Source organism: Engystomops pustulosus, chromosome 5 (assembly GCF_040894005.1).
Source record: "Engystomops pustulosus chromosome 5, aEngPut4.maternal, whole genome shotgun sequence".
NCBI classification, from domain to species: Eukaryota; Metazoa; Chordata; class Amphibia; order Anura; family Leptodactylidae; genus Engystomops; species Engystomops pustulosus.
In genome coordinates this window covers 58596849-58609860 of record NC_092415.1, presented here as the reverse complement: position 1 = coordinate 58609860, position 13012 = coordinate 58596849, and the positions used below count along the sequence as shown (strand labels likewise).

At 39.0% G+C, this 13012-nt stretch overlaps 1 protein-coding gene across 4 annotated transcripts in view; it reads left to right on the top strand.

The window, feature by feature from the left end:
• GREB1L (GREB1 like retinoic acid receptor coactivator) overlaps nucleotides 1-13012 on the top strand; it is a 54003-nt gene that overhangs the window by 21535 nt on the left and 19456 nt on the right. For 3 of the 4 annotated variants that reach the window (XM_072152096.1, XM_072152094.1, XM_072152095.1), the window contains exons 2-13: nucleotides 2828-2900; nucleotides 8278-8437; nucleotides 8589-8792; nucleotides 9429-9605; nucleotides 9786-9962; nucleotides 10341-10451; nucleotides 10539-10673; nucleotides 10758-10895; nucleotides 10994-11113; nucleotides 11532-11654; nucleotides 11803-11988; nucleotides 12367-12693. In XM_072152096.1, coding sequence (XP_072008197.1) covers nucleotides 8281-8437; nucleotides 8589-8792; nucleotides 9429-9605; nucleotides 9786-9962; nucleotides 10341-10451; nucleotides 10539-10673; nucleotides 10758-10895; nucleotides 10994-11113; nucleotides 11532-11654; nucleotides 11803-11988; nucleotides 12367-12693 — 1855 coding nt within the window. In that variant the 5' untranslated portion in view covers nucleotides 2828-2900; nucleotides 8278-8280. The remainder of the gene's footprint in view (nucleotides 1-2827; nucleotides 2901-8277; nucleotides 8438-8588; nucleotides 8793-9428; nucleotides 9606-9785; nucleotides 9963-10340; nucleotides 10452-10538; nucleotides 10674-10757; nucleotides 10896-10993; nucleotides 11114-11531; nucleotides 11655-11802; nucleotides 11989-12366; nucleotides 12694-13012) is intronic. The other variant, XM_072152097.1, reaches the window with a different exon arrangement.

Below are 13012 nucleotides of genomic sequence, written 5' to 3'. Positions count from 1 at the left end.
TAATTATATTTGCAAAGTATACTCAATATGTTAAAAATGTTTGATACCACTGACCTGTTAATGTTCAAAGGGAACCTGTCACCAGAATCTTGGTTTTAGCTGGTGTTGGGTTCCTTTGACCTATGTTGTGTTGGTTTTAAAACTGCCTTTGTCAGTATTCTCATTTCAGAATTTTATATAAATTTTGTTCACATTACCTGGCTCCCTGCCAGCAGCATGTGGTGAGTACCGAGGGTGGGGGCAGCTGCAGCCTGTGTCCCTCACCCCTTCCCACTTCCTGTCATTTGCATTTAGCAGGCAGGGGAGGGAGTGGGATTGTGTGGAGAAGAGGAAGAATACATAAGGAGACACATGCTCACACACAGGCTACAGTTTATACCCCCCCCCCCCTTCCCCTAGATCAGTGATGGCAAACCTTTTAGAGACCGAGTGCCCAAACTTCAACAAAGACCCACTTATTTATCGCAAAGTGCCAACACAGAAATTTAATTTTAATTTGTGATTTATACTCCCTTCTCTGTCACAGATTTCATTGATACCAGCACCCTGAGGACACCAATAAAGCAGAAAATAGTCCCAGGTAGAGCTGTCACTTTAAAATAGCTCTGTGCACAGCAAGTCCTGGGCTGTCAGGGACTGCAGGAAGGTACCTGGATGCATCTCTGGTAATGGCCTGAGTGCCCACAGAAAGGGTTCTAAGTGCCGCCTCTGGCACCAGTGCCATAGGTTAGCCATCACTGCCCTAGATTCTCACAAGCTGCTGGCAGGGAGCCAGGTAATATATATCTAACTATTATAAACTACTGAAATGATTCAGAATGCTGACAAAGGCCTCAAAATCCACATAGCATAGGCTATTGGAACCTGTCACTAGCTGAGAAATCACAATCCTGGTGACTGGTTTGCTTTAGAGGAAATCTACCTTCAAAATCCTCATGATAAACCAGGGACATTTTCCTCATAGATCCAGACACCGTAACTGGAGTAATCTTCTTATATATGTTATCCATGGCCGCCTTCCAGCTAAACTTATGCCCTGCTGCAGCGTGGAACGCCAAAAGCATGTAACATATTCTTCATAAAGACTGAAGTAAAGTAAAAATCACTTACTTTTTTCTAAAGCGAACAAATAAAGTATTGTTTTTCTATTGTATGGTTTAAGAAAGAGGTGTTGGTGGTTTACAATGTGAAGCTCCTTCCAGCTAAAATCAACTTTTATAATTCTGCAAATGAGCCTGAAGGGCTCCTGTGGTGTTACTAGTGCTGCAGATTCATAAGCTGTTACAATGTGTAGGAGCACCCCCCCACCTCCTTCCCATTAGGTGCTAGACTTCCTCTGTTACGGTGAGATTACTTACATGATGGTGAGAGGGGAAGTGCTTAGAAAAATGTTCATTTTTAATAATCCAAACCTTTTATCTCTAGGTACTGTAGGAACATTTTATGAAGCTGTGGGTGTTTGATTCCCTTCCATATATTATGTAATAAAGTATCCCTTTCTATTAGTGGTGGCAAACCTGTGGTTCTGTGGGCACCCGGGCTGTCAACCCAATACAGGCTGTCCCCGGGTTACGTACAAGATAGGGTCTGTAAGTTTGTTCTTAAGTTGAATTTGTATGTAAGTCAGAACTGTATATTTTATCATTGTAAGTATGTAAGTCAGGAGTTCTTAAGTAGGGGACCGTCTGTACAGACAAGACCAGGCCACCCACGATGTGCCATGATCAGGGCTATTTTAAAGGGACAGATCTATAGCTTCTGGGGATGACAAGAGGAGCAGGAAAGGTGTGGACGGAGCTAGATCATCATTGAAGCTTCTCCACTGGGCCCCACAATTCGAACTCTTCATGGGTCCCTGAACTACAATAATCAGAATTTATCTTCTTTATTTCTATTGGTGTCCGCTATTGTTGAAAGCAACAAAGCAGGGTATTGCCATGTTGGCACTTCGCAATAAATAAGTTGGCTTTTGTTGTAGTTTGGGCACTTGGTCTGTAAATGGTTCGCCACCGCTGAACTAGATGTTCTGATGCTAGAAGATGGAATGTTTTAGTAATTTGACATGTATTTAATGCTATGAAATGAATATTAAAAAAAACTCTCTACTGAAAAGCCAGTTTTTATAATTCTGTAATTGTTGTAATGACCCATCTGTCTTTTAGCAGGAGTGAGCAATGTATCACAATCCTGAACACCAGGCCTGTGGCAGAGATTAGCGCTAGGCCTGACTGTGGAGAGTGTTAAGAGGATCTTAAAACAAATCAAACAGAAATGATCCGCAGCCACTGAGGCTTCAATGGCATAAATAATGGATGGAAGTGTTAGGAAGTCCGGCTATTTACCAAGATGTGATCAATATATGGAGGGCTGTGGCTGAGGGCTAAAGGTCTTTTGTGTTTTCCTCCGATTTTGTCTAAATACTAATAACTCTGCCAGCAGGTGAAGTGTGCAGCACGTGTCGAGGGGGGAAATGCTCATTTAGGTCCATGAATGGAAAGATTGGATTACAGTGGTCGCAGATTTTGGACTCATTAAGCCTACTTTTCTTTGACCTTGGTGACCATCTGTGACTTTCTTCATGCTGGTGGGGAGGCAGGGCCCCCAATACCAAATCTAAAGAGAATTGTGAAAATGGGTTTTCTTTTATTTGCGGAAATGATCAAATGGTTGCAGCTGAAATCTACTTTCTACTTGTGTGGTTAGTCCTATTAATAAAATGTTCTGTACACCTTTTTTTTTTTTACATGCTACATCTTGTTTATATACACATTTTATTTTGGCAATAAGAATTGAGCTCACTTTAATTGATTTTTATTTTATGTTTTAGGCTGTGAAGTGCAATTTTGCATATGTGAACTGCTAGCCATGCCTTTCATCTAGTCCCACTGAGATTCACAGAGGTAAGTAAAAATTGAGTGCAGATTCAGTCTTTTCATTTATTTGCATTGGATTCATATTTTCAGTTTTGATACTTTTCAAAGGACATCTACCATTAATTTTATCATGTGTCCGCGTCATTATAGTTATAAAAAAATAATGGTAATTGGCCTAAGGCTCCCCGGCTACGTCACCGGAGTGTCGTACAAGGAATGTGCTGCTACAGCTGATTCTGTTTTCTTCAGCCATCTACACCCAAGAGCTGATTGCCTTTATTATATGGTGAAACTGCACAAACTGGTGAATATGTGCTCTGAAATGTGCTTGGATTGTATGATGTAATTGTACAGATGAATACAGAAGATATGCATTAACATTTCCACAGTAGTAGCTTTCCTTGTATCATCAAGTGTACAGCACCTTGTGTCTTCTGAGTAATCAACACTCCTAAGAATCCTGCTCTCTGGTAGGGCGGCAAAAATTTCCTAACCATTGAAGGTTTTCAGATTTCTTAAAATGTATTTTTTTTTTTTTTTTTTTTTTTTTTTACCGTAAGCAGAAAGTGGAGGCTATACATACAGAATAATGCAGGTGTTAACATATATGCCAAAGTATATCAAAGAGGAAGAGAGACCAAATGATTATGTAGGAAGTGTTCCAGCATTATTTACTACTGTAAGAGGACCCTTTAACACCCTCATATGCTGACAATTCTCGGGCATCTGTGTGATGTATTTATATTCATTCTGAGGTTTTATAAAAAAGTTGACAAATGGGTTATACAGTCTGTTAATCCAATGCTGTGATTTGCCTCAGAATGTCAAAATGTGTGGGACATAAACCAACTAGTAACATCCACTGGTTAATATATTTATATGTTTATTTCAGGTATAAAAAATGGAGAAACTGCAAGACGCAGAGTTAGGGTGTGTTCACACCTCATTTAGTTTCTCTGTTGGAAGGATACATTGGGTGAATTCCCAATGTACTCTTGAAATGGAGGGCAAGGACGTATCACACTGTTTCTACCCCCCCCCCCCCCCCTGCTTCCCAAAGCAGGAGAAGAGAATATCGGCAGCATTCGGTGATTGACTACTGCCGATCTGCATGGCATTTCCCTAGTGATGTCACTGTCTTGATATGGACACTTAAATCACTGGAGACCTCCCTAAGCATACTCAGCAGAGGCAGGGGAGAGATGCAATATGTTGCATCCGTCCCCAGTAGGCTTCAATGGCCCCTGCTGAGCGTACAAGCAGTGGTGAGCCAGATTTTAAAAAACGTAGCCTGCGCCTCTATCCTGTGTTTTGCACAGTATACAAACTATAATGTGCAGATGTAGGCAAAAAGGTTGTCTCTGTCAACCGGTGTTTATCTATGGTTACACCAGGAGCTTTCCAGACATATATGCTGGGGATTTGCATAAAACAAGGTGTGAATGTATCTGTATTATATAGATATATTAAAATATATACACATTTGTATTAAAGGTATGGTAAGAAAAGATATTACATGATAGTTGTGTAATAAGGAACAGAAATATTGGGGGACTTGTTCATTTTCTACCACTGAGGGTGCTATATGTTGTTTAAAAGTTCTTTTTTTTTTTAATTAATTTTGTAAAAATATTAGCACATGTTAAGAAATGCTTCCAACTTTAAACAAGTGTAAATAGAGATCTCATAACCATAGCTTAGTTGTAAGGATTTTCTGTTCTGTTTGCAGCTAAGTAAAATCTTGTGAACATAATCATTTTGCCCTTGGGTTTCGCTTATCCATGAACTACACTTTTCCAAATGGCAATAATGATGTTTTGTTCTGTGTGTGAGGTCTGTAAGACACAGACATTTCTAGAAACAAAGCTGCGTGTGGTTACATGGCTGAGAATGTCTATTCTGTACTTGACTACCCTCTGTACTTGGTTCTCAGACAGGCTGGGACTATACATGTTACATAGGTAAATTAACAAATCTGGTTCCCAAGGTTAAAGAGACATAATTTAGTCATCATTTTGTAAGTTAGACAAAACATCCCGCCTCCTGATGTATTACTTGACGCAAGGGTATTTTTCGTTCAGAAATAAAGGATCTCAGATGAACACACTAAACCTTGAAAGGTTTGGGGAGTCTGTGTTTTTATTTCTGTGACAACCACCCATTGTAAATGGTCCTTGTTCCTGCAGCCTGTGATTTGACATGGTGTTTTTGATGGCACTGTGTTCTGGGCTAAGGGCCATTGATGGGTTCAGATTCTGTACTGTGAAAGGGGACTAAGATCAGTTCCTGGTCATAAAAAGCCCATGATCAAGGCACTGCCTCTGCTATCAGAACAGTGGGGAAATCCTGTAGCTCCAATAATGATATTGCAGGGGTTCCCTCTGCAGATAAGCCCTGGAAAAAATTAAGCGAAAGACCAGATCTGAGTATTCTCTGCCTAGTTGTGCATACAGATCACTGGTAAGAGTGACCTGATATTACAGTAATAAATATAATCTAAAATTAAAAATGTATAGTTAATAAAATGTTCATTTTGAAAATAAAAAAGTATCTCCCAAAAAAGTGCACACCCTCCAAACTCGCTGACATTGTTTTAGGCATCCTTCATTACTCAAATGTGTTTCACATTGCCATTAGCTCATCACACTTAGTTTATGTCCAGCAGAATTCATATTGCACTCAACTTAAAATAATTGGCCAACCCACCAAATTAAGTTTAGTCTACCGTGACCCTATCCCCAAAAAGGTCTGTGCTGGAATGATCCTCATCTACGTATCACAGAATAATCCAATTTAATTTTTCTTTTTTTCAACACATTTTTGAATAGACAAAATAAAAGTTTACCCTAAAATGCAGAATACCCAAAAGTCCCAAAATCCCCAGGTTAGGAAATGGTTAATTGCATGGGGCACATTTACTTAACTGGTCCCTGCGCAATCCCCGATCCGGAATGTCTTACGAGGATGAACTGGCAATTCCGTACGATCGTGTGCCCGTTATCCTGCATGTGTCGCTTTCCCGCTCAGGTCCGCTGGAGTTCACCTTCTTCTTTCCGGTGCATGTAAGTACATGGCTTGCGACAATTTAAAAGTTAAATCCTGCGCTCAAATCCGAATCAGTCGTTTGGTCCGGCCCACTCCCCCCCCCTTTTCTGTCGCATGAAAACCGGTGCAATTGCGCCAAAATCCGATTGCATGCGACACAATCCTCTTATAAATGCGCCGCAAAACGGAAATCATCGGAATATCCGACGAAAGTGCAGCTGCAGGACCCTTAGTAAATGAGCCCCAATGTGTTCAGTGTCATGTGTAAACGTGGAAGAAGCACATATTTGTTAACAAAGACATTTGGTTAATACAGTTAGGGGTAAGGTAATCAAACGAGGTTAAATCAAATGAATGTTGTCTTTCCACTGCAGAACAAATGACTCGTCTGACTATCGGGAAAGACACTGGAAATGTTTAGCTGACACCCATCTAACCCAATGCCACCTTAAACATGCCCATATGGATCATATTATTTCTATTGGAGGTACAGAGATAAATAGGGATGTGGATGTGATTTGTGAATTCTAAACACGGCAAATAAATGCAAAAACCTGTTCCCAGCTATCAAGCCTGGCAGTGGAGGGGGAGTATTTGGATACAGCACCTGGACAGCTTGAGCTGAATACTGGGTCACGCAACAGGAGGATTCCAAATAACCGAGCAAATCTACAATATGGGGTGTACTTCACACATGGATTTTTGTATTTAGCTTTATTTCTATTACATAATAACCTGTTTTAATTTTTCTCGTATTGCTTGGGATTGAATTTAACAGATTTCAAGACCAAATGTCCTGGCCATGGTTTGAGAGAATGTTGGCTTATCACTCTTATCAACATTTCACTCTAAAGTCTCTGCCACTGTGACCCATGTTCTAATCTGGGCAATCATTGGCACATTTGGTCAAATATCAAGTAGAGATTGAGTAACAAAATAGCAACTTATTCTTTTTGTGGTAGCAACTCAATGTACGCCTTCAAAACCAGCTCAACTTTAGGACCTGATCATCCAAATGCATCTCTATGAACTTGTAAAACCAGGGCAGATTTCACTTCAGATTTTACTGGAAATAGATGTATATGTGCAATGGTTTATAATAATGATCAGCCGCCATACCAAATATTATAAATTGAAAATGATTGACTAAATATTTGTGTTGGTTAGTGTAATGCTGTCAAATTCCCACCCCGTAAAACCCATCTCTCCAGTGTCTGTTTAGGTCATGTTTTGCTTGTAGAGGTTAATGCTTTGGCCCTTTCTTCACCGCTATAGATTGTTCCTGTTCACATTGGCCTTTATGGTTTGATGTGTGCACGTTGCCCTCAGTCATTATCTTTGGAGGTTCTTGACTGCTTGTTTATCTTGAAGAAGAATTTCTGGAATCCTTGACAATAGGAGCTTCTTATTTAGATACCTGACATTTGACATATTACTCTTTGATAGGGCATGAAGAGATACTCAAGTTTGATGGCAAGTTCATAGAATCGTTTTTTAAAGGGCATCAGTTTTGCTTTTATGCATTATGTAATTAAAAATCTGAATTAAACTGTGCTTTGCATGGAATAGAAAAGTCCCTTTTTATTGTAATTTGGCCTTAAGTTATGATTTTTGAATGAGATTATACTTTTTTTTTTTAAAGTCGCCTTGGTTTATAAAAATCTAATTTAAGATCTTTTCGCACATTATTAGGACTAATAATAATAATAATAATAATAATAATCTTTATATAGCGCCATCAAATTCAGTAGCGCTGTACATGTTTATGGGGTTCGGGATTTCTGAAAGCTTTAACAATGAAACATGTGTAACTGAAAAGGAATAGTCTTTTGTATGAGGCGGTGACTGCTGGAGCTGTTAGAAAGTCATTAAGGAGTCATGCAGTTTATGGAAATGAGGGAACAGCTGTGCAACAAATAGATTTGAAGACTAGGCTTCTATGTCCCCCGTGATGTTCTTGACCAGATCACACGTGCCACCCCCGCACCTTCCAAATCTCTGTTTGTCCGGTTTAGCTTGAATTCATTGTCTTGCCTTGTGTTGCTCATTATTTTGACATGTCCCCTGGCTTCTTTTTGCTGACCACCTGCCCTGTATTAAGGAGCGCAAAATCCCCTCCCCCACCTACATTTGACAGATGGGTCTCCATCTAGAACTAAGGAAATTATTGTAAACTGCTGACTATTACTAGCAAAACCTTTTTTTTTTTTTTTTTTTTTTCTTATTCTTGATAACCAGGATGCCATTAATGCATATTATACTTTGGATACCACAATATAAAAATCTGTTCTGTTCTCTTTTTTTATATTGCATTGAGTTTTTAAATTGGTTTAGTTTTTTTTTTTAAATTATCTTACAGGACATGGGTAACTCGTATGCAGGGCAGCTGAAATCTGCCCGCTTTGAAGAGGCTCTTCACAATTCCATAGAAGCCTCCCTAAGATGCAGCAGTGTGGTACCACGTCCAGTATTCTCCCAACTCTATCTAAATGCAGAAAACTCCAATTTTCCAGCAGATGGTAAGTCTTCATATATGTGTTTTTATATATTATAATATATAACGATCTTAGTGCACTTTTTGTTAGATCATACATGGTCTTCAAGATTTAAAGACAATATACAGATTGCAACATATACTTAATTTTCTCATTACCTCTGGTAACTGTTAAGGTGTTGATGTAAAGCCAAAAGTTGAAGAACTTGAAAAGGATTTTGCTCAGAGGTATACCCAGAATGGCAGCCTTGACTTCTCAAACAGTCAGTCTGTGTGTGAAATGGATGATGAAGATGACGATGATGACTTGTCTGATCCAAATAGTCCTTCCTTGCCATATGCACAGAAACCAGCACCAGAAGGATCCTGTATTATAGATGGTAAGATGCTGATTCTACTGTTTCATGTAGCATTTTTCATAAATTGTTCCTTCAGCTTTGAACAAGGTAATTTTCAGTAATACATGTAATATAGCAAAAACTTATATTTAGAACAGGCCACCTTCAAGTGTCTTGTTTTTGGCCAGACTTGTCCTATTTCGTGATTTAGATGCTTTGGGCAATATCACTACCGAAAGGACAGAGCTGAGGTTGAAGAGCGCGAGTCCCTCGCTGTAATGCATTGGCCCCTTATTAAATTATTGAATGGAGTCCCAAGAGTCGGACCAATCTGATATTGATGGTCTATACTATGGGTAAAATATAAATTTTTCTGCTTGTGGAGAATGCCTTTAATTTTGGTTTCCCTACAGATATCAACATAGTTAAATGACTGTGTAAAATAAAACCTAGATCCTAGTTGGAGAGACGTCCTGGCTTCACATTAAGGATGGGAATAAAGATCTATAAGTACCGTAATAATCAGAAATTATAAGTAAAGTACCTTTTGGTACCTGTGTGATAGACCTAAAATGATTCACTTTATATAATCGAAGAATAGATACTTCATACCATTCCTTCCATTCTTCCTAGTGCACAATGGACATGGTTGTAATATAGTCATTTGATCTACCTTAGGATTCTGCCAAGCAGGGAAGGATTTGCGGTTAGCTACACTCAGCAAAGAGCAAATTGAGGTTCCTCCAGGCTTTCTTCTGGTTGGAGTGAAGACTCAGAGTCTCCCTGAACATATCCTTGTCTGTGCCGTTGATAAAAGGTTTCTGCCTGATGACGATGGTAAAAATGCACTTTTAGGTAAGTGACCTTTGTAAACTTTACTGCTGGACTGGTGTTTTATGGACTGGTGGATTTTTTCTGTGGAAAACATACATATTCTCACATTTGTTACTTCAGCTTGGCTCCGGATATATCATTTGTTTGTAGAACTTTAATAGCGCTGTGAATCTCATGTGTACATATTCATATCTTTTTTAGGTTTTTCTGGAAATTGCATTGGCTGTGGAGAGCGTGGTTTTCGGTATTTCACTGAGTTTTCCAATCATATTAACCTAAAACTTACAACTCAACCAAAGAAGCAAAAGCACTTAAGGTATTATCTTGTAAGAAACTCCCAAGGAGCACTCTGCAAGGGGCCACTTATCTGCTGGAAAGGTGAGTGGTTAAATTTATCAATTGTAATGTTCAAGTATAGAGACCTTTGATTGATCAATTGAAAATGTTTTTCCATGTGATAATGAATAAATGTTTGATCACTGGTGGTCCAACCACTGGGAGTGGCAGTAATTACAAGATGTGTAGTCCTGAAATGCTGTGTGTTAATAGAAATGGTGTGGCATGCTCAGCCAGCTCTCTGTTCACTTCTCTGGGACTGCAGGAGATGGGTGGTGGAGGGTACATTGGGTCCCAATTGTCATGAATCCTATTGGTCCAACTAAACTTGCTTAGGTGTTAGGAAAAGGACTAAAATCATACAAACTTATGCTTACCCATACATTGGGTATATAATTATTATTATTATTCGTTTTTAAGAGCCTCGAAGTCGACCAATCGCTACAGCAGCTACCAAGCCAATCACTTCCATCTCGCTGGCCTCTGAGAGTATAAATACCAATGGGTACAAATCTGGATTTTTGCATTCAGGTAATCATTATTGATTCATCTTTTTGTTTCCCCATGTGATTACAATGAATAGTAATTTATTAACCTTTGATTTGACATTTTTAACAGAGATACAATCTTATGCCTCTACCAAAGCACCTACTGCTCTTAATTCAAGTACTCCTCAGGATCTTTCCCGAAATAAGGGTATTGTGAAGCCATTACCACTACCTGTCCATGCATTAGGAAAAAGCTTTCCTTCAAGTGAGTTTGTATTAAAGTAGAAGCTTTCAGTGGATGCACTATCGCTTTATTTATCATAGTTTATTATTCATTTGTTTATGCTAGCATCTATTTCAATCCAAGCACCAGAGATCACTACTGGTACCATGAACGGAGCTAGAGTCACAGTACTGAATCCACCATCGTCTCAACCTCTTGCTCATTCGACATCTCCAAGTCCTGGGTCCATTCCGGGCAATAGCGGTATGGATCTTCACACCAAAATGTTTATTTTCTATTTCTATAAAATATTTTGATATTAAGTTAAATAACGTTGCAATTTTTTTATTCTTCTTGGCCAGGAATGATGACTTTTTCTGGTCCACCAAAGAAAAGGCACAGAGGATGGCCACCGAGCTCCCCAGTTCAAACACCAGTCTTGTCTTTTCCTTCACCTCCTATTCGACCAATCTCAAGACCAGGTTAGAAGACTCATTTTATTTTGTTTGCAGCATCCTTTCCCTTCTCGATGGAAATCCTACGTTAAGCGGTTCCATGTGCATATGAGTCACAAATACTTTGACTGTGGTGGTCTGGCTTATCCGATAGCCCTGAATGATTGACTGGGCACCGCATTAAGCTTGTCTTCATACTTTTTTAATTTTGGTTGTGTTTTCCATACTGTCAGATCACACAAGTAATACCCTATAATACATAATCATATTAAAGATGTAAGGAGTTTCTCTTATTGTGATAGTGATCCATTAGACACAGTGATCGTGAACTGGGCAGAAATCTTATTCTACATTTCCATTCTACTGAAACCAATCTTTGAGACCCTAACATGTAAAGTGATGCAATGGTTGCATTGTGAATTGAATTCCTCTTTTTCCTCCTCAGCCTCTTTACCACAGCCTATTTTGGGTGGAGTTTTCCAGCCGCAACCAATTCCGGCTGGAGAAACCGTAATTGTACCTGAAAACCTGTTGCATAACTCGGGTGTTCGGCCTGTGATTCTTATAGGTGGGTCTCCAAAAATAGCAGCTGAGCCAATATTATGACACATAGAATGTCTGAAATATATCAGATTTAGTGAAGTCTTTTGATATAATCATATTTTCTGTTATGTTAAGCATAATCTTTATTACATGCACTGCTATTTCTGTAACAGGTTATGGTGCATTGCCATACTTCTATGGAAATGTTGGAGACATTGTTGTAAGTCCATTGTTGGTGAATTGCTACAAGTTACAGGAATTGGAGAAGAAAGAGTTGGATCAGATGGGAGTGTCCAGCAGTCAGTTCCTCAGTGTGGAAAATATGATTCTTCTGACTATCCAGTACCTTGTGAGACTTGGTAAGATTCATTGCTTCTCTTGTTTCCTTTTGTATGTGAGCGGGATTTATTATCGCAGGCTGTATGATGCTTCCACATTTATGAAATGTCAAAGCTTATAACGTTTGGTAAAAAAAAAAATGCTGATTACTTGCTCTATACAGCATTCAGTAAATGCAGTAAACTTGTGTAATACCGTTTGAAAACTTACCTTTCTCTTGGGAAAGGATCCTCATTGTGTAGTAACCTTGAAGATCAGATAATTTTATCATAGTCTTCTCCATCTGAGCACACGTATGCTGTTTGTTTTCTTGTACAGAGCTGATTTAAGTGTTGATTTTCCTTAGCTCTGTAAATCTGGCCTCTGTTTGAATAGTTTTTTTCTCTTATCCTTCTTAGGTCCAGATCAGATACCGATTCGTGAAGTTTTTGAACAAATTGTGCTGAAAGCATTGCAGGAATTTACCTATAAAGATCGCTCCATGCAGATGAATGCTCCTGGAATGGCTGTGTCACAGGCTCAGCTTCCATGGCTGGCTCGCTTGTCCGCTAGCGTTTCACAAGATTTAGTTCACGTTCTTGTTACACAGAATTCACTGGCAGAAGGAATCTCCGAGACCCTCCGATCTCTAAGTGATATGAAACCTCACCAGAAACTCCCTGACTATGTAGTAGTGATCTGTTGCTCAAAGGTGCGAGGAAATGAATTTTGTGTCATTGCTCTTGGTAAGTTGTCGCTTGATCTTAAAAAGTACTTCAACTATTTTTTTTTAAACAGATTAGCACATTCTATGCAACACCATCCCCCCCCCCTTGCTGATGCATAACATGGCTGATCATTCGTCTGTATGACAATCCTGATCGTTGTCCTACAACGATCAATAAAACGATGGGCAACTGAGTTTGCTAACATAAGTTGTAATTTTGGTATTCTTTGTATTCATTTTTATTATGTTTTACTCAATACTATCATGCACAGTATTGAATCACTGCAGTTTTTTTTTAGTTTTGAAGGTCTTTTCTGTTACTATGGTATAATCATCAG